Source organism: Electrona antarctica (assembly GCF_951216825.1).
Source record: "Electrona antarctica genome assembly, chromosome: 9".
In the NCBI taxonomy this organism is placed as follows: Eukaryota; Metazoa; Chordata; class Actinopteri; order Myctophiformes; family Myctophidae; genus Electrona; species Electrona antarctica.
The window spans coordinates 14,680,537-14,708,472 of record NC_136790.1 but is presented as its reverse complement, the minus strand read 5'-3'; the positions used below and the strand labels follow the sequence as shown (position 1 = coordinate 14,708,472).

Here is a 27,936-nt window from a genome sequence, read left to right as displayed (position 1 = left end):
TGTTTCTAAAACTGTTTTATTTCAAGGACCACTACAACTCTATGAGAGTGTACAAATGGAACCTAATGGACCTGTAAGGGTCCATTTGGTTCCATTTGTACACTCTCAGAGTTACAGACCCTGTAAGGGTCCATTTGGAACGAGGAATCGTTAAAAAGGGAATTGCGAAAGCCCAAACTGCACCAATGATTCACCACACAACTCCTTGCAAGGAGTTGCAATGGTGTGGTTGACCTTGTTGCAAGGAGTTGCAACTACTTGTGACTATTTGCAAGGAGTTGCAACTGGTGTGGTTTGGTTTTAAGGAACCGGAATCGCAACTTATAGAATTATGGGAGAGAGAGAGAAAAAAAAAAAAACGTTTAATTATATACTAAATTGCTATTAACTTAAAATTGTATGATTTGTACTGATTGTATACCAGTCCCAGCATGCTGTTTTTGATATTTCATATAGACTCTCCTATATGTGTGTGGCTGTGTCCCTGGGTCTGTCTGTCCCTGTGTCCCTGGCTGTGTCTGTCTGTCTGTCCCTGTGTCCCTGGCTGTGTCTGTCTGTCTGTCCCTGTGTCCCTGGCTGTGTCCGAGCACAAAAATAGCGTTTGTTCACCACCAAGTGTCACTGTTGCACAGCCTAACACACAGACACACACAGGCCAGGGAGGAGGGCTTGTACAGTACAGTACAGTACAGTACAGTACAGTACAGTACAGTACAGTACAGTACAGTACAGTACAGTACAGTACAGTACAGTACAGAACCACTCTTCGGTCCAGAAGAGGTTGGGAAGGACACTGTGCTATTATTTATAATTGTCATCACCTGTTCTCCTCGGTGTGAGTCCAGGACGTCAGGCTGCCCCCTGCTGTTCAGAGTGTAGACCACCACCTGCCCCGTGTGGTTAGAGCGCGGCGCGCCAGCTACAAAGTACTCCTCCACACCGTCATACAGAGTAGTGACCGAGTACCCTGCACACACACACACGCACGCACACGCACGCACGCACACGCACACGCACACACCCGCACACACTTCAGACATTAGTCAGAAGCATTGAAGTACAACAAATCACCATGCATAGTCAAACAGAGGCAAGTGGTAGTAGTAGTAGTAGTAGCAATAGTAGTAGAAGTAGTAATAGTAGTAGTAGTAGTTAAGTAGCAATAGTAGTAGAAGTAGTAATAGTAGTAGTAGTATAGTAGCAATAGTAGTAGAAGTAGTAATAGTAGTAGTAGTAGGGCGGCGGTGGCTCAGGGGTAGAGTGCCTGGATGGGAACCGCAAGGTTGCCAGTTCGAACCCGGGCTCCCCCAGAGTTACTGTCAAAGTGTCCTTGAGCAAGACACTGAACCCCTAATTGCTCCCGATGTGCTAGTTGGTGCCTTGCATGGTTTCCGCTGCCATCGGTGTATGAATTAATGGGTGAATGTAATGCACAATCTATGTAAAGCGCCTTGGATAAAGGCGCTATATAAATGCACCATTTACCATTTACCATTTAGTATAGTAGCAATAGTAGTAGAAGTACTAATAGTAGTAGTAGTATAGTAGCAATAGTAGTAGAAGGCTAGTAGTACCTAGATATGAGCTGTCATCTCTCTCTTGCAGTATTTCTGCAAAAGAACCTTCGGGAAAAATGATGGTCTTGTTTGCAGTTTGATGGACCACCGTTCCACTCCAATCATATGCACCCACAGCACCGAACAACCATGTGTCCTGGGTGGGAAGAGTGAAATGCACACATTATACATTCATTCCTCGGTCGGTCGGTCGGTCGGTCGGTCTGGCGGTCGGTCGGTCGGTCGGTCGGTCGGTCGGTCGGTCGGTCGGTCGGTCGGTCAGTCGTACCTTGTCTCTGGTCTGATGAGCGCTGAATCCAACTTGTGACATCTCCATCTTGAACTGCAGGCCCTCTCCAGTACCTGCACGTTTGACATGACAAGTGATATTACTGTATGCACTCAATAACAATGTATTGAAACATGGAAACACTCTCTAGGTACCTAAGTAGTACTAAGTAAAGAACTTTGAGACGTTAACGCGATTGGCTGCAAACAGACGGTATAAGTTCAATAATATTAGCTGATAATAAGCCACATTTAGCTAATTCAGAAGACAATGGCTAAAATATATCAAAATGTGCGGTCCAGGCACCTAGGGCGGTAATCCAGCCTGACGGCGTGTCGCGGGTTCGAGTCCCGAGCCCGTCGGCCTTCCCCTTAAGAGTATATAGAGACATCACCGGATTTCTCCTCCCATCCACTTGCATTAAGTTGCTCAAAAGTGCATGAGGCCATTTCACGCCCCAATAACATGAACGCGCTGGCCGTTGACTATCATTGCATTACTATCATCATCACGTATGAAACATAGCGTTCACGTGTCATGGGCCCAATAACATGAACGTGCGCAATGATAGTCAACGGCCCAGCGCTGGCTCGAGCTGCAATACCAAATTCGGCCACTATGTCCATTTCGCCTCAGGGTTTCCTCCCGGTGCCGTCTCTATTAACCCATTTTGGGCGGGAACCCCTTTTTGGCATTATGTTATGCTTTAGCTATTGAAAAATAGCAGATCTACAAGCTCATAGCGCGCCACCGAGTGGCGCGCTACGAGCTTGTAGGTCTGCTATTTTTGAAAAATCGAAGAACCACTGACATAGAAACATAGCTTTTTCAGAAAACTGTCAGGATGTAGAAGACATTTTTAGAATCTGATCTCAGATCAAAATGGGTATTCTAAGGTCTTCCCCCCATCTCTCTCCCCATTTCCTGTCTAATTACTGTACCCTATCAATATAAGGCAAAAAAGAGTGTGCAAAAATAATGTGCTGTCAAACACTGGTCACAAATGTACAAGTTACTTTCCAGAGGACTAACACAGACCCTCTATGTTGTTTTCAGCATGTGTGGAGATCCTGTCTCCCAGGGTCGCTGCGATCCCCACCAGAGCATTCTCGTCGGCCACGTTGAAGACGTATTGCTCGCTCGGCACGCTGGCGATGGACTTGATCTCTGCGATCAGGTCAGACGTATCCAGACGGTTACGAGTATAGTAGCCGAGGACCTGGAATGGACATTAAAAAAAAAAAAAGAAAAGAAAACATAAACAAAACAAAACAAAACAATAAATAAAAATAAATACATAAACAAAAGACAAAAGATTTTCCAGATATGTTCACAAATATTGATAATTGTGAAAATAGCCGATGCAACATGTTATGAGCTTGTAGATCTGCTATTTTCACTATGTTTGGAATATGGCTCCAGTGGATAATTCAAAATGTACTTTGTTTCCCTTCATAGAAATGTAGAGGAGTAAAAAAAATAAACTATCTTTGAAATGTAGAGTGGAGTGAAAGCCATACAGTAAGTATCCAAAAATTCTCCACACATACTCAAAAAATAACTTGAGTATAGTACTCAAGACGTATAGTGAATGTCTGCCTCTAACTAGGTGTAGTACAGTAGTAATCGTTGAATAATATTATCTGCAGTACTCACAGCGATGCCGAAGCGAGTGATGCCGTCCTGCTCGCTCAGTTTGATGACATCGTTCTCATCACGCAAGTGCACGTCATGTGAAAAGCCATCGGTGACGACCACCATCACCTTGGTGGCGCCCGGCCGCCCGCCATGCTCATGCCGGAACGCCTCCTCTCTGTCGAATGAATGAGTATAAAGTAGGTAAATAGTTTACTATGAAACCCTGCCTATCCGTGTGTTAGTCACGCCTCCATATATGGTTACGCCTCGTGACATCATGCCTCCATATATGGTCACGACTCGTGACATCACGCCTCCATATATGGTCACGCCTCGTGACATCATGCCTCCATATATGGTCACGACTCGTGACATCATGCCTCCATATATGGTCACGACTCGTGACATCACGCCTCCATATATGGTCACGCCTCGTGCCATCATGCCTCCATATATGGTCACGACTCGTGACATCATGCCTCCATATATGGTCACGACTCGTGACATCACGCCTCCATATATGGTCACACCTCGTGACATCACGCCTCCATATATGGTCATGCCTCGTGACATCACGCCTTATGACACGCCATGCCACCACATATGGCCATCTCCATATATGAAGATCACGACACTGACCTCATCTAACCCTGGATAACCATGCATGGAGAAGACTGGATCATCACCTAGATCTCCATATATGGAGCCGGCCAGCAACTCTACATCTGACCTCAAACCTCAAACTCTTAGATCTCCATATATGGAGCTGACCTGTTCTGACATTCCATATGTTGATCCTTCCCACCCGTCCTTCCTGTTCTGACATTCCATTATGTTGATCTGACCTCATCAAACCCTGTACACTCAAGACACGCTCCATAGTATACAGAATTCCATCCATATGTTGATCTGACCCCCCCAACGCCAACGCTCGCCCAGCAGTCTGCCGTCACCTATAGGTGGATGCGTGTACACTTCCATCTCGCCCTCAGGGCGTCTTATACTGGTATTAATAACAACAATGCCTCGGAAGGAAGGAAGGAAGGAAGGAAGGAAGGAATTGATTGATTGAATATTTTATTAGACAATAAGAAAAAAATGCAAACAGCACAATGTACAGTTAGGCATTTTTGGTCCAAAGGGATTTCCGAAGAAAGACCTTGCGGTCTTGTTTCCATTCGGGTCCCATGCACTCACACACATATAGTCATGAACAATAATCTAAAACAGTAATTTGTCACCTCCTCTCCCTCTGACCTGCTGACAGGTGAAATTTTAGGTCTGTTTTAAAGGAGGCCAGTGATTTGCTTGTTTTAAGGGAAGGGGGAGGGCATTCCACACCTGAATAGCAGTGCTGCGGAAGGTGAATTTACCCATATTTGTTTTGTAAGTGGGCGGCACCAGATCATTGTTTACGCTACCTCTAGTTTTGTGGCTGTGGGTGTCGCTCACTTTTTGAGTGGTGTAAACCACTCCTACAACTGGCTTTGTTAGTTTACGTGTCTGTCCATACCAAAAAAAATGAGCATGGTTGCTATGGTCACCCAGTTCACACGGGTGTGATTTCATTACGTCAGACATTACGTCAGACCACAGCTGATCAGTCTATATAAGACCTTACACCACTCAGTTCACACGGTAATTAGTCAAGTAAATGGGCACTGAGGGCATGGAGGGCAGAGCTGCATGTACAATTTTGAATGTCGGACCCATTTTCAATTGTTTAAAAATTGTTTGAAAAAACCTTGCATATGTGATGGCTCCGAATGTGTTTGTCTCCCTGCCCTTCGTCTCTTCCAGCTGAGTGATGTCTGCCACGGCCTCCAACAACGACTCTCTGGACGGATGCTTGTTCAGATGAAACTCCACGCTGGGCTCGCTGTTATATTGGATTATACAGACCTAGGAAAAATAATCAACCAATCACATCATCATGTGTATTAACCCATTTAGGCCTGACGTCGAAATAAAAAAAACGTTGGCTCTGAAAAATTATATACCTATTCAAAGATTTGTGCTGCATTTTTACGATTTTTCAAAAATAGCAGACCTACAAGCTCGTAGCGGGCCACTCGGTGGCGCGCTATGAGCTTGTAGATCTGCTATTTTTCAATAGCTAAAGTATAACAGAATGCTTGAAACACCAAAAGGAGTTCCCGCCCAAAATGGCTTATAATGACCTATAAAAAAAACATCATCCAATAATATTGGATGATACTGACCTGTGAATATAACCAATCATAATGGATTATACTGGCCTGACTATTTGCTGGTCCACTAGTAACTAACTAGTTGGTCCACTCGTAAACTACCTGAGTGTTTGCTGGTCCACTACAATTTAGGCATTTAGCAGACGCTCTTAATCCAGAGTGATTTACATTAAGCAATAACAAAAAGCATGGCATACATCACATATATAAAAAGTAGTTATCATGAAACATGCGTAAGCTAAGAACGTAACAGTGGAGTATCTATGTAAACTATACATACTATACTATATTATATATTATACATTTGTACTATAAAGTGCTATGACTACATAAAATGCAATTCTAGTGCTGTCTACGTAACATGCTATAAGTCTGTTTAAAATACTATCTAAGTCTACATAAAGTGCTATATTTAAAATACTATCTAAGTCTACATAAAGTGCTATCTAAGGGGCTAGTGCTACGGGCCATGGTGGAGTCTGAAGAGGTGGGTTTTCAGACTACGGCGGAAGATTGGGAGTGAGGCTGCAGTTCTGATTGTGATGGGGAGTGCATTCCATAGTTTTGGAGCCAGAAGGGAGAAGAGTTTGGGACGTGTGGAGCGTTGTCCCGGCGTTTTTAGTGAAGGTACTTCCAGCTTCCCTGTGTTGGGAAGCTAGTAACTACTGTGACAACCTGAGTGTTTGCTGGTCCACTAGTAATAATAATAATAATAAAACTTTATTTGTATAGCACCTTTCATGACATGAAATGCAGCTCAAAGTGCTTTACAGAGCAATGGAGAAAAAAAGAAAAGAAAAGCAAGGCATAAACATTAAAAAACAAGAGCAGTAACTACTGTGACTACCTGAGTGTTTGCTGGTCCGATGTCCATGGTTTCTATGAGTCTGTGCAGGAAGGTTGTTACTGGTTTCCAGGGCTCTATGCTGTTGGAGCCGTCTAGCACGATGACAATGTCTACGGGACCTCCACATGCTGACAGACAGACAGGCAGACAGACAGACAGACAGACAGACAGACAGACAGACAGACAGACAGACAGACAGACAGAATTTCAGAAAAACATAAATCGGAGATTTTTTTTACTTCAAAGGGAGAGCGGAGAGGTGACGATCTGCGTTCACACTGGCAATCATTACCATCGTCTATTATTACCCTCCCTGATACAACAGCAGTGACACAGAAATGTTTGTGGGGAGGACTTGTTTTCTTACTTTGAAGGGCCGGCACGATGGCAGGACGTGCGTTGTCCTTAGCGCAGACACCAGGCAGGAAGTACTGACTTCCACACTGCTGAGCCCACAGTGGAGCACATGCCTGTTTCAAAATGAAATGTTACAAAATGCACATTTCAGCCTGTTAAAGTAAAGTAAAATAGCACATATCAAACGCGTTGTGAGTTCAAAGATCTGCTATTTTCACTCATTTGGATCCCAGGGAATTCAGGGGTCTCAAGCAAGAAGGTTTGAGAACCACCAATTTAAGATTTATACATGATCTTTTTTTGTAATTGTTGATGATTAGTTTTAAAATGTCAATTAAATTAAAGGAAATGTGAAAGATTCACTGAAGAACAACATTATAGCTTGTATTTATAAATTATAGTTAGCAGTGGTGGCGACAGCAATAGCAGTCATCACTAATGAATTGATTACAATTGAGTACCTTTTAGCATGACTTTATTACATGTATCGTTAACAAACTTTGTTCAACCAATCAATCAAACTCACCATAAAATGTCCATCAGAGCTTCGTGTTAAAGTCAGTCCTAAACTCATATTAACGTTGACATTTCTCACTTCAGGAAAACCGATGGATTCTGAAACATATTCATAATACCGGTAGTTAGGCATGTAATTTACGATACGATTCGAATCACCATACTAGGTTCACAATGCGATTTTAAATACAAAATCATTTTCCAGACAAATTACGGAAAAAGCTTTTTATTATTATTATTTCTCTCACGCAAATCCAGTACTCTATTTTTTCTTCCAGTAATCTTCTTCTCTCATTCTCTTTTCAATACAGTAGCAAATCCTTTTTGTTTAATCAATTCTCTTACAAAGAGAGAAAATGCTGTATTATTTTCTCCTTTTTGCTGTTTTGCATCAAATTCAAATTGCGATTTATTTGTGATTTAAACCAGTCACCAGTTTGAATGGATTTTATCGTTACATGTCTACCAATAGTACTGATGTTAGTAATGGTGGCAAATTTACTCCAAACTTATTATTCAAAGGACGGGTGAACAACCGCACCTGGGAGGCGGAGCTTGTCGCAGGCGGAACCCGGGGATGTGATGTCACAGCGGAAGACGTCCCCCTTCCTGTTGCCGGGGTCACCACTCCACGGGGAGCCAATCACAATCCTGAATACACAACCCAATATGTATGGAAAAAAAGTATTAACTGGGGATGCACAATAATTAATCGGTCATCATATTGGTATCGGCAATATCTGCATTATAAATGTGATACCGGATATGAAAATAACATATAGGTTTTAGCCAATATATTAATATAGGTGGTAATATATATTGAGAAAGGAACCATGCGTGGGCCTTTAATGTAATAATAAGCAGACCCGTCTGAACTGAGTGGTGCTGTGCTGTAGGCCTACTCGTACTGTACTCTCACTGTACTGTGCTTGTACTGTACTGGTACTGTACACTCACTGTACTGTACTCGTACTGTACTCTAAAGGTCTCCACACACCGGGCGCAAATCGGATGCGAATTCGGATTTTTAGCGGCGTTTCTCCATCGGTTTTCCGAAAAACGCGGCCGGTGTGCAACCACCTTTACTGTACTGTACTTGTACTGTACTGGTACTGTGCCACACTGTACTGTACTCGTCCTGTAGTGTACTCGTACTATACTGAGTCGTACTGCAGGGTATATGGTACTAAAAACTCAGCTTCCCTGTACTGGTGATACACTGAAATAATATTTTGACAGATGTAGTCACTACGACCACAAATGTCCCAAGAAACTATCTAGCCTAGCCACCGAGTCTGTGTGTGTGTGTGTGTGTGTGTGTGTGTGTGTGTGTGTGTGTGTGTGTGTGTGTGTGTGTGTGTGTGTGTGTGTGTGTGTGTGTGTGTGTGTGTGTGTGTGTGTGTGTGTGTGTGTGTGTGCGAGCGAGACCTTTGGTCAGACAGTTGTTGTACTTGGTATCCAAACTGCTGTTCTTTGGAGCCGACAAACTGCTTTGATCCTGAGGTGGCAACATTGTAACTTACTACACCTATGAGAGAGAGCGAGAGAGCGAGAGAGAGAGAGTGAGAGAGAGAGTAAATTGATTCATTAATTGAATGAAATGTAAATGTTTATTATTATATTTTCATTCATTCATTCATTCAAACCTTTATTTATTCTCAAAAGACATTGAGGTCATCCTCATTTGTCGTCGAGATAATATCAATATAACATAACATAATTCAATATTTCAAAGCAATAAACAAAAACAGAACAGAACAGTAGTAGTAGCATTTCCTCATCGCGTGACACACACACACACACAATTCAATTCAATTCAAAGGGCTTTATTGGCATGAGAAAACATACGTTTACATTGCCAAAGCAGAAAGCACAATACAACAATACAGCAATACAATCAAAACAAAAAATATGTACATTTGAACGTCAGAATCTTCAATAGATCAATTTCTATATTGTACCAAGATCACTGGATGCAGGTATAGTGCAGGAATATACACAATGATTAGTCTTTAGGGTGGTTGTGTTCCGTTTGATATCCTTCTCCTATCACAGCAACTCACGAATCTTGCTGCTGTGTTTGCACATTGTTGTACTTCGCCCAGCAGATATGGGAGTTTTTTGTCATTGGTCATGTTTTCAAAATCTCCGTGTGTGGTTGTAATCTGTGGGAAGTATGTGTCTCTGATGTCTTGGTACAATGGACAGATGGTTAGGAAGTGTAGCTCGGTTTCCACTTCATTTTGTGTGCAGTGGGTGCATAGTCTGTCTTCTCTCGGGATACAGGTCTGCCTATGACGGCCTTTCTCGATCGCAAGACTGTGTTCGCTGAGTCTGTACCTAGTTAGGATTTTCCTTTGTTTTGGGTCGGTCACGGTGCTCAGGTATTCTGCCACTGCGTATTCTCTGTTTAGGGCCAGATAGCATTCTAGTTTACTCTGCTTTTGTGTTGCTTCTTTCCAATGTGTCAGGTAGTTTTCCTTTTGCTGTTTTATAATTTGGTTTAGTCCAATGGGTTTTCTATCTCGTGGCTCTGTTTGTGTTTGTGCCCGGAGTTCCAGGGCCAGCTGGCTGAGGGGGCATCTCTCTAGAGTTTCGCTGTGTGTGAGTGCCTTGTTATGGAGTGCATCTAAGTCGCTTTCTTTTAGGTGGTTGTAGAACTTAAGTGCTCTCACACACACACACACACACACACACACACACTTTGTGGTAGCAGTGAGAGCAGTATATAGGCCTACTATAGTGCTCACATATAAAAGCATCAATATGTCTTAACACAATGTAGAAACATAGGCCTAAACCACACCACACCAATGTTGCAACAAAAACTGTTTTAAGCATGTAACACTAATGCAACTCCTTCCTGTCCCAAACTGCTATTGGGGATAATGATTATGCAATACATGCAACTCCTCGCAACCTTAATTGGTTGCAAGGAGATGTGGTGAATTATTGGTGCGATTTGGGCCTTACAATTAGGCTACAATATAAAAAAATAACAGGAGTATAAGTAGAAATGTCCTATACCGGCATCAGAATAAATTATGACAAAATATATTATTATGCAGTAACTAATAACTAAAGTTTTCAAATATGTAGAGAAGTTAAAAGTACGACTTCAGTAGGCCTAAGCTGATTTGATTGATTTATACAATATACATGGGTATACATTTCAAACAAAAGCACAAGTCAATACAAAAACTGCTACTTTGAGGACGAAACCATGAAAAGCACTAAGACTTGTTTACGTCAGGGTCCTTCATTTTCAATCAATCATAAACATAGTACAGCCTACATAAGTAGGATACTTAGTTACTTGCCCACTGGTCGTTGGTAGATAGCCTATAGTCTTGTGTAGTAGCTATGTTCAATTTCCATATAGTATAATAAATACAACTTACATTCAATCCACAGTAACAGCAAGACCGTTGTGCACTCCGTTTCCATTGCAAAAAAATAAACAATGACCAATAAAAAACTAAATAACTATCTATAACAATAATAATCAACTGATCAAAGTGATCTCTGCAGTCCAGCGTGCCTGACTGTCCACCTGCAGTATCCGTACGCCACAGTCCAGCGTGCCTGACTGTCCACCTGCAGTATCCGTACGCCACAGTCCAGCGTGCCTGTCCACCTGCAGTAGCCTATCCGTACGCCACTTGACAGTTATTTGGGGAGATCTTTTGAATTAGACTAGAGAGAGAGTGTATATAGCAGGCCAGAGACAGAGAGAGAGAGAGAGAGAGAGAGAGAGAGAGCGAGAGCGGAGGGGTGGGTGGGCCGTGAGAGGTAACCTGCCATGACTACACTGGGTTCCCCCCTGTGTGTGTGTGTGTGTGTGTGTGTGTGTGTGTGTGTGTGTGTGTGTGTGTGTGTGTGTGTGTGTGTGTGTGTGTGTGTGTGTGTGTGTGTGTGTGTGTGTCTCACACTGTTAACATTTGATAGACCTTTGACTAATGCCCAGCATAAATTATTATTCTATTGTTTCAATAACATTGCATCTGTATAGAGGTTGTTTCTTTCCTCCAGTTTGATCTTAACTTATTCCAACAACTCTACACTCAAATCTGGATGAAACTTCATGTTACATAACATTTGTACATAGGCCATACAGTATTCGTAATAAGCAAATGTGCTAAATAGAGGTTCAGACACACCCAGTCATAAAGATAACTATTCCAAAATGTTTGTAATTGTCAGAAAACATGATTTAGACACAAAGTTTGCATTCATAGCTCATCTGGTTCAAAAGTTCTAGACAAAGGTGGCGGACTGGTGGCCATATTGGATTTGGCCACTATGATGACCCGGAGGGTTGCTGGCTCGGGCACGGATTCAACAAACATGAGTATTCTGAATATTTTGAGCACCTCAGAAAATCTGTAGCTCCAACGGTTTAGAAGATATAGCCATGTTTGAACTAGCGGTCATTTTAAAAAGGGTGTGGTCATTTTCGGGTATTTCGAGGAGGCAAGGGATACTGAATAAAGATAGCTGACTGATAACACCAGAACCGGCGTCTCTCTGCCTACTAGGCCCTTGCTACACGAGGACGTCTCGGGCTGTTCCCCGCGCAAGTTTGTGAACGATATAAAACTTTACTGCGTCTACATTGCGGTTATGTTAATTATGTATGCTGTATACACAAGACCGGTAAACTGCTCCAATTTCAAGATACAGCTGTAGTATGTATATGGCCGGCCTGTAGATGGCCACCCAAAAAAAAGAAAAAGCTTATTCTATTAAAGGCTATATGAAAGCATTTTATAAATTATACTATTGGTATTTCACACAGGTGTTGCCAAATAACTAATTATCTTGCCAGTCAGATGCGCATATGACATAGGCTATCTAGGTCATATCAATTTAATCAGCAGAGGTTGCAGAGCAGTGCTGCTTCTCACTCTGCACACACTGATTTACCAGCTAAAGTTGATGCCTACTTTAAACCATAATATGACAAACCTTGGATTAATTCTTCTGAAAACGAGCAGCACGCACAAAGTAAGTGATTCACACATTCAGAGAGAGAGAGAGACAGAGAGAGAGAGCGCGCACCCCTTCTCTCGCTCAGATCATCATACAGCTCACAACGAGGAGCGGGCGAGCGGCATGGTACATTGTGAACTTATGAGTTTGACTTTGGAGATTGAATATATATTCGCTGGTGCGCAACACCTCTGAATGTCAGATAATTGCTCGTTTAGCAGCACAGCGCTAATCATTGCACATAGGCTATACAAAAAAAGTGCCCTTCTGGGCACAGGTCTCCACCAGGAGGATAGGAGTGTGTGTGATGTTTGGCAAAATGTTTAGGAGTGATATAAACATGTTTGTTTGTTTTTTGCAACAATTTTCTTCATTGTGTTGAGGAAATGCAGAGTTAAAATGCTTAGGTTTATAGGTCCTTCTCAGCTCAATCAACAGGACCAGAACACACCTGGGCTGGCTGCCAGGATCACATCCACCAATGGGGAGGCTGTCTGTGTCCTGTCATGGTTTCTCCTCTGTATTATCTGATTAACATCCACGATAACACTTACAAGCACTAAAGACACCTTTGATGCACAGCACCATTCATATGCTCTGTACATGATCCCAAGGCCCCATTTGAAAAGTGACACCAAGAAGAACAACTTACAACCTAAAAATCACTGAGAGCTCAGTGGCACCCTTGTTAAGATGACGTCCATGTGAGCCAGAGGTTGTGAGTTCAAATCCAGCTGAGTTCCTCCTACTTTCACTCTGCAGCATGTTCTGGAGAATAACATCCAGAAGAGAACTGGAAAGAGATGTAAAGCTGAGGAGATTCTCAGAGAGCATGTTGGCACTCTTTGATAAGCTGCTGTCTATGTGACCCACAGGTTGTGGGTTCAAGTTCAGCCCATGGCCTCAGACGGCATACTATAGCATGCCATTTTTGAGGATTTGAAAAAAAGACAAAAATCACTCCGAGACCATGGGATATAGCTATAGATTCCTTTTCAGGCAAACATGTCCACCGTAAGATGAACCTAAATAGGTTTGAATGGTGTTTCTAGGTGTAAGTATATAGGACTAGTAGCATGCCAAAGTTTGTGCTATTGCCATTGAGAATGCATTGGGCGTTTAAGTTAAATAACTCAGAAACTACAAAACATTTCAAAGTAAAAAGTTCCAGCATGTGTCTCCACAGTAAGCTGAATTTGAAACAGTGTGAATGCAGTTTCTAGGTGAAAGTGCTTTTTTGAAGTGCCAATATCTGCCATTGAGCCCCATTGTAGATTTCTCAAATTTGAAAGCACTATTTTTCTAAAACAATGAAACATTTCAAAGATTAATTTTCAGGCAAACATGTCCACCATAAGATGAACATATTAAAGTTTGAATGGGGTTTCTAGGTGTAAGGACTACTATAGCATGCCAATTTTTGCCAAAGTTTGTGCTATTGCCATTTGTTATATGATTCATGTAGCACAGTGGGTCCTCTAAAAGCAGCACAAGTGATCTATAAAGTTACAAGGAAAGACGTTCTGTCTCAGTTTTTTTTATTGAATGCAAGAGAATGGGCCCTATTTTGAAGTGAGCAGTAGTGGCAGTAGGAACTCCCCCCTTTACCAACTCGCCCCTGGCGTACAGCCGGCGGAACTGCGCGGCCTGGTATTCCTAAAGTAACCCAAGTAAATGATGCTTAACGGTTAAAACCTAACCTTATTCCTAACCTTAACCTCAGTAAAACTATGCCTAAACCTAATCCTATACATACCTAATCCTATACCTAAACTTAACCCTAAACTTTTGTATAACCTTATTCTCAGTGAAACAATCATCATCATAAAACTATCATAATCATAACGGGTTAGGGTTGCTCAGCCACCCCGGCCCACCCGGATGCAGTCATTCGCATGGTCCTACCCTGGCAGCCAGCCAGCCAGGCAGCATCTGCTGAGCAGACCCATGAAAAATCCCATTTTCAATCCCCACTAAAACCCAAAACAGACAGCCGAGGGAGCCAACCGCACCGAACACCTTTAAGCCACTGTTCCAATCGCAGTGAGCGGGGGACGGTCACGGGACATGGGAGGGAGCTTGTAGCACCGTCCGTGGGCTCGGGTTTGCAGGCAGCATCCTTTTTCTGTTATTCTGTGTAACACAAGACCGTGCCGGACAGAGGAGGAGGAGAGCAGATCTTAGGAGGGGGGAGGCAACCGGAGAACAGGCAGGGACAGGGGATCTTTGTGCAGGCTGTGCTGGGGATAGGGTTGCGTGATGTGCGTGTGAGTGAAGGGGTTTCATCATGACTGAAAATGGCTGTGTTGTTGTTGTATGTAGGCTATAAACAACCGATCTGTGTAGCGCCTGCATTGCTACTGCTGGAAGAAGCAGAGGAGGAGGGGGAACTAGGAGGGAGCGTTCTCTCTTCCCCAAAAATATTAGCCCATCTCTCGTCGTAATCTCCCTGCCTGTTAGCCTCCGATTCCTGTTTGAAGTTGACATTATGAATGAAAGGTACGTATTTACCCGCTAATCTGAGAGGACGCGCAGCTAGGGAGGAGCAATGTCACGTTGACTTGGACAGGATTATGTGCCTGATTTATACATAGTTGCGCGTGAGTGTCGCCGTGTCGCGCAACCGATATAGCCGATCGCGACGCGCGGTGGGCAGCGGGTTTGTAGATCGGGATATTTTCGGTATACTGTCACAGTAGTGACACCATCGTGCGACGAAGTATGTATCCGACTTCTCAGAGGGTGGCTGTGATGTGTGATGCATGTTGACATGGAGAACAAAACATGATGATGCACAGTAATGCATCAGTAATGCCGAGGAATGTGGCCACAAAACAATAGTCTCCCACAAGACGAACCGTCCGTCTTGTATGATCTTTAATATTTTATGGATGGACTGAGTTACTGTCTTTGTACTGTTGGTTGTTCCCTCATTGGACAATGGCAAGGATTAAAATATATCGCCCCAGAGTTTTGATTGGCTGTCGGGTTCAGCCGCACATGTTCCTCATTATAGTGCCAAAAAGCAGAATGCTCTCTGTGGAAAGCAGAATCATGCATGCATTGCAGTTTGCCTTTTGTTTCCTGTGACATAATTCAAAATTATAAGCTTTTAAAGCCACAAACAAAGGTGTCGTAATTGGGAACAATAATAGCAACAACTGGCTAACTCTTGTTGATGTTGAGACAATAATACCAAATTGTGATATCAAACTTATTTTTATTTATAAAATAAATAATCAAAAATAGTGATACATTTACAACATTGTACAACATTGTCCACAATGATACCTATAGTCTTAACATGATCAATATAATATTTCCAACCCAGCATGTAAGCATGTATGCATGCATATGTAGTATATACTGTAGCCTATGTAATAATAACTAATGCTGTGTGTGTGTGTGTGTGTGTGTGTGTGTGTGTGCGTGCGTGCGTGGGGGGGATATTTATATAACCTATGTACAGTGTTACCTGTACGTGGGGGCAAGTTGTACATTGAAATGTGAACATGCTTGTGCCACACTGGTTGATATCACACACGGCTGAGTTGGTATAGAATTCTGTCTGCAAAGTGTTCTAACACTTTGCGTCAGTGGAAGTGTGTCTGTTGCCCACACATCCTGCCGTCCTCCAGAACACCCACCACAACCATGGCTGGCACAATCACTTGTGTGTTTTGTTCAAATGACATGGTGGGTGGGTGGGGGGGTTTCTCTGAATTACTTGCCATCTCTTTTCTTTTGTTCATGGTTGTGAAATCTATAGGCACATCTTCAGTGCAGCTAAATGAATGGAACAGACCATAATGAATTGTGAATTTGGATGGGTGTCATTTCCCCATACTATACTATACTATACTATACTATACTATACTATACTATACTATACTATACTATACTATACTATACAGCATACATTTCATCAAAGGCATTGTGGAGTAATATGAGATATACTGCAAACTGAGTGTAAGGATCCATTCACGTCACATTATTTTATCCAATCTGGATGTCAGAGTATAGTACATTATATAATGACCTACAGAGGTTGGAGGTGGTCTTCCTATAGTCTTCCATTGATGAAGCTCGACCTTCAGTGTAAGGGTATATACCACGTAATATCTTCCCTGGTCAGGTGGGGATCGACTCTTGCATGAGCAGTAGAAATGTAGTCTACTCAGCTCTACTGTATATGTGGGAGAGGAAACCCAGGTTCGAATCCCGGGGTATGATGTAAATGTTACAGATTTTATAGTGTGGAAATCTGCAAGTGGCATGATAACCCCCTGCTGATAACATAGGGCTGGGCAAGTCACTGAAAATATAGCAACACCGATATTTAGAGACCATTACCAAAATTGTTTTGCGAATTGCTTGCGAATGGTCGAGAACAAGACGTTGTTTTCTTGTTATATCAACGAATCAACACGAAAAAAATCATAGTATTGTAATTGACTTATATTATATATATATAATTGAAAATAGCTGATCTACAAGCTCACAATGCATTACATCACAATTCGTTTTGAGCTTGTAGGTCTGCAATTTTCACTATAGCCTACTGTATGTATTTTATTTTTTCAATAAACATAATCGAGGCAAACATTTGAAACAATCACAATATTGATTTGAAGTCATATTGCCCAGCCTTTTGATAATGTGAAACCGCCTGTGTTTTCTAAGCACCAGGTTTTCCACCAGAAGATCTATATGGCCAAAGCATCTCCAATGCTTCAGCAGACTCTAGGCCAGAGGGGAGAAAACCTGCGTCTGCCATGCGTCACATTACCGGAGAGTGAGGGACAGACAAACTGCCACCTAGGAGAGTGAAAGCAAAGCCGTCCAACTGCAACCCAACATGTCTGTGACCGTCGCAGACACAACCGCTGGCTTCCTCGCCACAACTGCCGCCACTTCCGCAGTCCCTTTCCTTTCCACGGCCACCGACGCCAGAGCCAATGTCACCTCCAGGGCGACGACGTTAATGACCGTTACCATAACCACAAACGAGACCGGCTCCTTCAATGCCACCAAGCTTCCGGCAGTGGTAGACGAGGGCTCGGGGATGGGGATCTCTGTGCTCGTTCCCTTTGGCATCATCACCGTGATTGGACTGGCGGTGGCCATTGTAAGACATCATTATGTCCTATTTTCTATGTTTCTGCTTTTGATATATTCCCTCTGGTCATTATTTTATGGTCGTTGAAGATGGGTGTTTTATCTTTCTTCTGTTCAGATAATATGAAATGTTTGATATTTATATTTAATAACGCAATTTAAGAATTTAATACAATATTTGTTAATCACGTTCACCCTGGCATCCCTATTTTGGGCATGGGCGACATTTCTACATTCTTGTTCTACATAAAAATAATAAAAATAGTTACGTGTAAAACAATCAGTTATTACGTAAAGTATTAATGTGTGTGTGTATGTATGTATGTCATTACAGTATGTGAGAACTATTGATAATAACAATATTCTTCCATTTTTGTCTCCTTGTCTTTGTCTCTTTCTCAGATGCTGTATATTCGGAAACGGAAGCGGTAGGTTTAATGTTTTAATTTCATCAGAGTAGAATCACCCTTAATCGATTTAGACATGAGGGCGTTTTTAAAATCGCCTTCTAAATCCTAACCTACGTTTTCAGCTTCTTTATAAAAAAAATCATTTAAATTCATGTCATTTTAGATGTTGCTATTTTTTATTCAAAGAAATCCTGTTGCTACAGTATAATAGGCTACAGGATTTCTTTGAATAAAAAATAGCAACATCTAAAATGACACAGAAGCTTTCCTGGTTTTAAAGGTATAACAATGTGCATGCTTAATTGGTCAACGCATCTCACCATGGACTAAAGCTTGATTTACAATTCATCGGATGACGATTTCACATGGCAAAAATAGCTGATTCACAGTGAGTTTGTAGATCGTCTATTTTTGGCACGAGACCCCGCTGGTACGGCTTGGTATAAATTAAGCGCAATATACTGCCGTTGACCTCTGACCTCTCGTTGTAGGCTGGAGAAGCTGAGGCACCAGCTCATGCCCATGTACAACTTTGACCCCGCGGAAGAACAGGATGACCTGCTGGAACAGGAACTGTTGGATCACAGCCTGGCCGGCCCCAACGCCAAGGTGCGTTGTTCCAGCACAACTAACCACTCTGTAGCACTCTTAATAGAACACCTGAACCGTTCAGATGAATACAAAGAATGAGCTCATTTTGGTTTATTTCAAACATAAATTAAAAACAAAATAAAAAAGTAGTTGGACCCGTTGGCCGCCTCGTTATCCGTTCGTATCACCGGCAGCGCTCGCTGTCTTTGACTTTATTAAGTTTCATAAAAGTAGTGTCGGATGGTTTGACTTTCATGCCGTTCAGACTATGTTTTTGCTTGCTAGCAATAGCATCCCATGGCTGAGACAGAGTCATGCCGTTCAGACTATGTTGTTGCTTGCTAGTTGCTAGCATCCCGTGGCTGAGAGGTCGGCTAGATGCAAAAAGTGTCTGGTTGCCTAGAGACGAGGCAGCCAATACGGCAGCCAATGAGAAAGATAGCTTGCTAGTATGTGAAAGGCAAAGTGATCGAACATAGACCAGCTCAGCTGTGCTTACACAGCAGCTGGTAAAAACTGAAAAATAAACAATTCAATTCAATTCAATTCAATTTTATTAAAGTGTCAAATCACAACAAGTTGTCTCAAGACACTTTACAACCAACAAAGATCCACCCAGAGCAAGCAATATTACGACAAAACAAGCATAACAACACAGCAATGTTTGAAAAAGAGTAAACTTGTAAACTCCTACCCCCACTCTCACCAATGCAAACTCTATTAACTCATAATCATCACAATTTTATACACAACCAAAACATTTCCACTCCATGTTCAAAGAAAAAACTATTAATGGTAGTGTTAGTAATAGAATAAAGAAATACAACCAAAACGTTGATTAATTTAACCCATTAAAACCGAGAAGGCATCCATGTCATATAAGATGACAGCATCGGCTATTCAAAAATAGCAGATATACAAGCGCGATCACAACGCGTTATTTCGTGCCATGCTGCAAATCTGCTATTTGTGAACATTTTAGAAAAATCTTGAACGTGTGAGAACTACTGATTTAAAAGGATTTTTTAGGATTGGCCTTCGGGGTCTTAACCCATTTAGGACGGGAACTCCTTTTGGTCACCCCAAAGATCCACAAGCGTGTGACGCCACGACGGGACGCACTCTTCAACTCGTCGTGAGCCTGCAGGTCTTCCAACAGAAACATTGTGTACACTCAGCTGGCCTTGCGGTTAGAGTGTCCGCCCTCGACGTTGGGAGGTCGCCAGGGGGTGTACTTGTTCTACACAAACAGGTCGCTAAGCTCCTGCCCTGTGGGCCACAAGGCTTGGGAGCATTCTGTAGCTCGATATTAGTACAGCCAACCGCTCAAATAAAGAAAACATGAGCAAATGACACTATAGAAAGTATGCTGGTAATAACAAATGCGCAATGTAATTTATCCATTCTGATTGGTCCCTGGCTGATTGGTCCCTTTGGTCCACAAAGCAGCGGTTGTTTATGCTGACTTTGCTAAACATAATACTGCACCTGAGAATCGAGATATTACTTTTTACTTTCAGTTTCAAATTCGAATTGAATACTTTTAACCCATTAAGACCTGAGGCCGATTCTACAAATGCCCTCTAAATCAGTAGTTCTCACACTTTCAAGATTTTTCAAAACTGTTAGCAGATGTACAAGGGTGGCACGAAGTGACGCGCTGTGAGCTAGTTAGTATATCTGCTATTTTTGAATAGCCAAAGGGTTAAACATCAATACGAGGCAACTGAAAAACATGGACGGAGAGATTATTTGTGTCCAACCTAGCAATAAAAGATAAAATGTGTGTGAGAAACAATTAACTATTTTACCGCCGAGATTGCCTTTTTGTCACCTTCTGGTCCAAACGCCCTCCCCGCCGAGATCACCTTTTTTTTTACCCATTTTGACCTGGGAACGATTCTATAAATGTCTTCTAAATCCTGACAGTTTTCTGAAAAAGCTATGTTTCTATGTCAGTCGTTCTTCGATTTTTCCAAAATAGCAGACCTACAAGCTCGTAGCGCGCCACTCGGTGGCGCGCTATGAGCTTGTAGATTTGCTATTTTTCAATAGCTAAAGCATAACATAATGCTAACACCAAAAGGGGTTCCCGCCCAAAATGGGTTAATATACATTGTTTACGTTTCACAACTGTGTTCTCTACGCGTTCGTAACACCAAAGAAACGGTTATCAGGCGGTAAAAGCAAGTCTATTTTGATTCGATTTATTTATTAGATCCCCATTAGCTTGTTGTACATCATGACACCAGCCACTCTTCCTGGGGTCTCAAGTCTATGAAAGTGTGTTTTAAGAATTGATTTAAGAGAGCAGTGAATGTGCTGTCCTGATCCCCTCAGACAGGCCAGTCCAAAGACCAGGAGCCGTGGTGGCAAAGGCAGATGCCTGTAGAATCCACACAATGTCCTGTTAATGCTGTATGTGCTTTTCCTTTATTTTCAGTTTTATGTGCACATTTAATATACTATGCATTTATTTTTCACATTATGTTATACTTATTTCATGCCATATTCTTTCTAGGATGTTGATTAATTGGGAACTGTAAGATAGAGCTATAATGAAATTAGACTAGATAACGATTATGACTATGACAATATCTTATAGCTTAAACTGTCTAATGCTGGTTTTACTGCATTTACTACAGTGTAGAGTGATGCAATGTTATGAACGTATTTTTATTTAATGTTTCTAATACACATTTCTATCCTTGTTTACCAAAATGTCGTACGTCAAATAAAACAATCTGCAAAAGGTTGTCACATTGCCTTAGAAACCTGTTGTGATATTGAATTGATCAATATTGCACAGCTCTATTGTCCATAGTTTTATTTTAGTTTATCATTTAATAGTGTAAACGCGAAGGGTTCTTTTCCTGTCATAATTTCCCATTTTCTTTCATGTTTCTTTTAAAGTTTTGACAATGGCATAATGGTAAAAAGACAACCCTGGTAAAGTATGACCGTGTGCGTGTGTTTTTATCCGTGTTCCGTGAACCTGTTCTTTCACATCACTGATCCTAAAGCTTCCTTTATCTTTGGTATCACGGCGGTGACGCTCAGCCAAAACACCTGTCCTGAGCCACACCGACATGCGACCAAAATACACCTTACTACAACAATGATAGTTGAATTCAGTGGTTCTCAAACATTTTAATTTCAAGGACCCCCATAACTCTGTAACTCAGAGTTACAGACCAGCAAGGGTCCTTTTTGAACACCTTCACAGAACCCTGAGAATTCCCTATTTTGAGAACCGTTGGTTTTACTTGCAGTGTACAGTATACAGTAGTATGTCTTCAGACCATTCGCTACCAGGATACTTGTGTGCGTGTCAATGTGTGTGACACTCTCTCTCACGCACACACGCGCGCACGCACGCACACACACACGCACGCAATCTCTACCTTTAAAGGTGAGCTGAGATCGCATTTTCGAGTTATTGTTGGAGTGTATGGTATTCTGTATGGTGACATATTTCATAGAGAAACAGGAGCTGTTAGCCATGTGTTTGGCTAACAGTGAGTCTTAGCCAAACACATGATGGGGCACAGGGTTGAACCACATCCTCCAGACAGCAGCTATAAGGGGGATATTTCATTGTGCCATTTAGTTGTAAAATGATAATTGATCACACTTCCGCCATGTTTGTTTATGTTCAACATTGCCATCTGGTGTCTGTATAGGATAATGAAACATGGCCCTGTGTGGAAGATTGATTGGCATTTTCTGGCATATGTTGCCAATAGTTTGAATGCCCCCGCCCCCCTGTCTAAAATAGCTAAAAACGCTAAAACGAAAGAAAGCAGCAAATGAAACACTCAACTTTTACTTTCTCCAATAACAACCTAAAACATGAACCTTGGTTGAAAAAAAAACAAAGTTGTCCCAACAACTGTAAGTTCCCAATATGACGTATGCTTATCATTTCAGCTCATCTTTAAATCCACATTATATCCTAACATAATTATAATCTTTAGTATCTTTTCCTTTTTACGTCTTGGTCCTACTGTCAAGTACTTCTCCTTCAAATTATTTCCGTTCTACTATAAATGTATCTATATTCTATTTTATTTATATTCTATATCTCTCAGTAATCACATTCTTAAACGATTCATGAAAACAGAACAGAACAGAATGACCTCCCTCAAATAATATGGTAATAATAATAGACACTGGGAGAAATCTTTCCCCTTTCTGCTTCGTCTAAGCCCTAAGGTCCCAACTTTACAGTGGTGGCGAAGGCAATTATGAATCAACTGAATCTACCGTGGCTAATGTATTTGTCCCCTTTTCCACCTCAATGTTTTCACTGTTTTCACTATTCGTCGTACAACAAAGTATATAGGGCTTAAGTCTGGAATGCCTGTAACTTACAGTTTTAATGTTTTGTGCCCCCAACCCCTCCACCCCCGGCCCCTTTCATCCACAGACCCTCACAACGTCCCAAGGGACGACACAGCGGCCCAGTCGACTGGTCTTCACAGATGTAGCGAACGCTCTCAACGCTTAACGGCCCTCCCAGACATGATGAGACTGGGCTTTATTATGGGGACGGTTGAATGGACGGTTACCCTCCCCATCGTGGAGGTGTGTGTAGCTCAGGAAGTTCAAAAAGAAAAGAAAAGGGAAAACTGGATGGTATGTTTTAGTGGGGATCTTTGCTTTCTTTTACCTGATTTGGAATTGTAAAAGTCTACCCACTAGTTTCATGGTTTCACAATCACGTCTGTCTAGAAATAATGTCTTTGCTGAATAATAATTAAATATTTCGGGGCGACGTCATGTTTGATCGAGCACTGTTAACCCATTCTGGACGGGAACCCCTTTTTGGTGTTTTAAACATTGTTATAATTTAGCTATTGAAAAATAGCAGATCTACAAGCTCATAGCTTGTAGGTCTGCTATTTTTGAAAACTCGTGAAATTATTTCACGTTTCTTTTTTTTTTTTTTAGGTCAGGCCTAAATGGGTTAATCTTTTGGCACACAAAGACACTGTAATAGAGCACGACCGATTTAGCGGCCAGCATTTTACTTTTGTGGCGACCAGCAGTTATGCAATCGAGGTGTCCCGATTTGTTAAACATTTTGTTCTTGGTGTTCAAATGTTGTAAAAAAAAAAGATTCTAAAATAGCAGATCTACAAGCTCACACCATTTTTGAATAGGGCTTTAAGTGTTTAAATAAAATAAATTCTAGTTTAATCCATAAAAGACGGGAAAACCTCTGTGTCATTTTAGATTCTAGTGTTGGCTCACAGCGCGTCACTTCGTGCCACACTGCAAGCTTGGACATTCGCTATTTTTGAACATTTTGGAAAAGGCATTTGTAGAATACATAGAAACTTGAATCAAATCTAAGTTCTACTAAATATTAGTACAAAATATCGTTCAAATCTGGTAGTTGGTGGTAGGACTTTCCAAAATTGGTATCGGCATTCGACTAAAGACAGCTTCGGTCGAGCTCTACACTGTAATGTCCTGTTTTTGTGGAATTACCTTGGTGTCATTGCTGTTGAAATGTCTTGAGTCAGCTTGTCAGTCAGCTTCCTGTCAGTCAGCTTCCATGTAGCGATGGGACGATAATAATTAAGAACATTTAACACGATTATTGTGGCCAAAATAATTGCGATGAACAATGTCTACAAGCTCGGTTATGTTCGGCAAAAATATTTGGCTTAAGAGTGAAAAAAAAGAGCGTACCAAGTTTACAGTATAGTGAGTTTAAGTGGTACCGGATTTATGCAGCTCAGCAAAAGCCAATTGCTAATTCCATGATAAATTAAAATTGTTTTTTTAACCCATTTTGGGTGGGAACCCCTTTTTGTGTTTTAACTAAGCATTATGCTATACTTTAGCTATTGAAAAATAGCAGATCTACAAGCACATAGCGCGCCACGCTACGAGCTTGTAGGTCTGCTATTTTTGAAAAATCGTAAAAATGCGGCACCACAAATCTTTGAATATATATTCTTTCAGAGCGAACGTTTTTTTTATTCGACGTCAGGCCTAAATGTGTTAATCATATAATAATTATCGTCCCAGCCATGCTACTTCCATGTGTTTGACACGAACATAGTATAAACTATAAAGTGTTTTGCATTGTTTCTTGACGTTAAGGCTCTGGGTACCGTTGATCTTTAACTGACCTTGTTTTACGAGTTCCATCTTGGAGAGAACCCTCACCCTTCTAATCATCCTTTCTTTCGTCTGTCGAGGAAGTAAACAGTGCTTGTTTCAGTGACACATTGGTTTGGGTACCTGTACCCAGAACCACATTAAACCTACACGGTATTTAAACCTTTTTTTATTTGTGTTTTTCCATAGGCACCCTTGAAAAAAAAGAGATTATGTGAAATCTTTATTAAAAGGAAATTAGATACAAGTTGCAGTTACACAAGTCACACAGTAAATTGTAAAAAAAAAAAAAAATCTAGACCACCACGGGTTTGCGAGGTGTATTTTGCCATCTTTTATAACCTGAATCCTATCATTCTGTTGTGAGAATGTGAACATCTGACACTTGACACTCAACGCTGACTCTCAAAGGGGCTTTCATATCTCCGCTGGTCTACGTAAAACCACACATTCCAATGCATATTACGTAAACCAGTGTTTCCCAAACCTCTCAGCACCAGTCAGACCACAAAGAGAAATTTGGTGTGTTCCTGGGACCCAAAACGTACAAAAATACATCTACAAGCCCATGTGCCTCGATTCGACGTGTTTGTGAGCTTGTAGATATTGCCTATGGGGCCTATTAATGTTTCTTAAATGCTTTTGAAAAATAAATGTTAGACTTTATTTTTTATTTATTATGATTTGTGTGCGTGCGTGTGTGTGTGTGTGTGGGGGGGGGGGGCTGCTGGAATATCAAAAAGGGATTTTTACTCGAGGCCCATAAAAATGAATCCACGATCAACCATAACCACATGCTGAAGCCACGGCTGAGTCTTAAACGGATGTGGGACTATATCAGACTAACCCCCATAGCTATCAACACTCTACAGTAAGTCAGACTAACCCCCATAGCTATCAACACTCTACAGTAAGTCAGACTAACCCCCATAGCTATCAACACTCTACAATAAGTCAGACTAACCCCCCGTAGCCCATAGCTAATTAGCTATCAACACTCTACAGTAGCTTGGTTATCTTCATATTCCGCAACCATTGCTGCCGGGTGGAAAAGCATGCATGTCCATTTTTTTTAAATTATTATTCTTTCAAAAAAAATAGAAAAAAAGTGAAAGAACGGAGATCTACAAGATTGTAGATCTCCGTTTTTGTACTACTTTGTGTGACACTTGCATGACAAACTAGTGCATTAATTAAAAAAAGAAACGACAAAAACAAACAATTTGAAATAATGGACCTACAAGGTTTTCTCACTAACAGCGATGGTCCTCACTACAGGTGAAGTTGCCCTTGAAGTTTCAGAGGATGAGGAAAGGATTAGCTGTTATCATGCACCGAAAATAGCAGATCTGGAAGCTCACAACGTGTCGTGGATGCAATTTAGACTAGAGTGGATGTGAGTTTAGATCTGCTCATATCAGCACGCGACGTGATCATAATTATGACAATTGCGGCAGTACAGAATTACAAAACGACATTTAGAAGGAGCAACAGTGACAATTATCATTTCTCAAGTTATACACGCTATACTACTGAGATGTCGACTTAAAAAAAACAACAACAATGAAAATGGATCAAGTAGACTACATCAAAATGTTACATCACTGTCAGTAATAAGGTCACTGAACAACATTTCCACCATATTAAGACAGTGAATATCCAAGCAAAGAAAGGCACCTTTTGTTTTTGGCTCAATTCCATTGAGTATGCTCTCATGAATGTGGTGAGGTGAGATGAGTGTACTACACTACACAGACAGTGGTGGAAAGTAACTAAGTACATTAATTACATTTACTCAAGTACTGTACTTGAGTACAACCTTGAGGTGCATTTACATTACTGAGAGAATTTCCAATACTTTTACATCTACTTTTACATCTACATCTCGGAGGCAAATATTGTACTTTTTTTTTTAATTGAAAACTTTAGTTACTAGTTACTTTGTAGATTTGAATTATTACAAAACATACATTAACCACTTCAGCCCTATTTAAACTTTGGCTATTTGAAAATAGCTCATAGATTAGCTCTTTTCAAAAGATTTGTATACGTTATATATATATGTAAAATGGGGCATTCTGCATAATGAGTACTTTTGGTACGCAAGCAAGTATATTTTGAGGCCGTATACTTTTGTACTTTTGAAGTAAATTTTGAATTCCGGACTTTTACTTGCAACAGTGTTTCTACATTGCGGTATTGATACTTTTACTTAAGTAAAGGAATTCAGTACTTTTTCCACCACCGACTACAAAATTCTTATATCGTCGTTGTTGGGTGGGAAACTTTGTATAATCCAAAACACGTTACCTTTCAGGAAATTGAAAAATAATGGATAATGGATCCAATGTAGTTATTATTTAGTCACAAGCTCTTGTTAACCCATTTTGGGCGGGAACCCCTTTTGGTGTTGAACATTGTTATAAATTTGGCTATTGAAAAATAGCAGATCTACAAGCTCATAGTGCGCCACCGAGTGGCGCGCTACGAGCTTGTAGGTCTGCTATTTTTGAAAAATCGTGAAAATATTTATTTCAGAAAACTGGAGGATTTAGAAGATTTTTTTTTAAATTTTGAGGTCAGGCCTAAATGGGTTAATACTAATCATTGGTTCAATGTTTATATATAAAAAAAATAAAAAAAACACTTTCACGGCTACTTCCAAAATGTTTCAGAACTAAGACGATCTACATGAAATACAGGTGAATATATATACGAATCTATATTAAAATAGTATTGTAGGGCATTCATTTAAAAAAAATACGTACAAAGTTAAAAAAAAACATGGATACAAGGTTTCTGCCCCGACATCGACGATATAATCTCGACAGCTATATTTCAAGATTATACAGGGGGCTGGTGATCTTCCGAGCCATATCTGGATGTTCTCGTGTGATCCTTTTACCCAAAAAGGACCCTATACGAGTCGAGGTTAAAAAAGGACAAAGTACAGTATAGCTAAAACCAAAGCAAGCATTCCTCCTCATAGTGGCTGAGGAGGACCCGAGCCTGTTGGGTTCCAGAGGTAGTCCAGTGGACAATGAGGACCCGAGCCTGTTGGGTTACAGAGGTAGTCCAGTGGACAATGAGCTTACAGAAAAACAATAGACTCAGGGCTTTGTTCAGACTGCAGACCAATCCGATATCTGATCTTTTAGGACTTAACTGTCCACATTTGCTATTAGCAAGACCTTAAGGCTGGGGCGATAGGACTTCGGGAAAAAAACGTCCACCTCGATTACGATTGATCAATGATTTGTTTTGAAAGAAATGCGAT

The 27,936-nt window shown here is 41.2% G+C and overlaps 2 protein-coding genes across 4 annotated transcripts in view; one reads left to right on the top strand and one right to left on the bottom strand.

Moving 5' to 3' along the window:
- Positions 1–8,926, bottom strand: part of LOC306929840 (integrin alpha-2-like) — a gene marked incomplete at both ends in the record, with an annotated part of 32,550 nt that extends 23,624 nt beyond the window's left edge. Inside the window, 9 exons of the mRNA XM_079510576.1 lie at positions 822–967; positions 1,575–1,713; positions 1,846–1,919; positions 2,878–3,064; positions 3,502–3,658; positions 5,228–5,385; positions 6,541–6,668; positions 7,955–8,064; positions 8,865–8,926. Of these exons, the coding sequence (XP_079366702.1) occupies positions 822–967; positions 1,575–1,713; positions 1,846–1,919; positions 2,878–3,064; positions 3,502–3,658; positions 5,228–5,385; positions 6,541–6,668; positions 7,955–8,064; positions 8,865–8,926 (1,161 nt within the window). The remainder of the gene's footprint in view (positions 1–821; positions 968–1,574; positions 1,714–1,845; positions 1,920–2,877; positions 3,065–3,501; positions 3,659–5,227; positions 5,386–6,540; positions 6,669–7,954; positions 8,065–8,864) is intronic.
- A 5,508-nt stretch (positions 8,927–14,434) lies between these two features.
- On the top strand, positions 14,435–23,158 carry cUnh3orf18 (chromosome Un C3orf18 homolog). 3 transcript variants are annotated; one of them, XM_079510089.1, is made up of 6 exons: positions 14,435–14,904; positions 17,095–17,533; positions 17,926–17,951; positions 18,425–18,542; positions 20,865–20,942; positions 22,954–23,158. In XM_079510089.1, exons 2-6 carry the CDS (start codon positions 17,264–17,266, stop codon positions 23,032–23,034), a joined length of 573 nt encoding a protein of 190 aa, XP_079366215.1. In that variant the 5' UTR covers positions 14,435–14,904; positions 17,095–17,263; the 3' UTR covers positions 23,035–23,158. The 3 variants fall into 3 exon arrangements, with proteins under 3 accessions (XP_079366215.1, XP_079366214.1, XP_079366216.1); XM_079510088.1 differs by having other exon boundaries at positions 17,089–17,533; XM_079510090.1 differs by lacking the exon at positions 20,865–20,942 and having other exon boundaries at positions 17,089–17,533.
- The last annotated feature ends 4,778 nt before the right edge of the window (positions 23,159–27,936 follow it).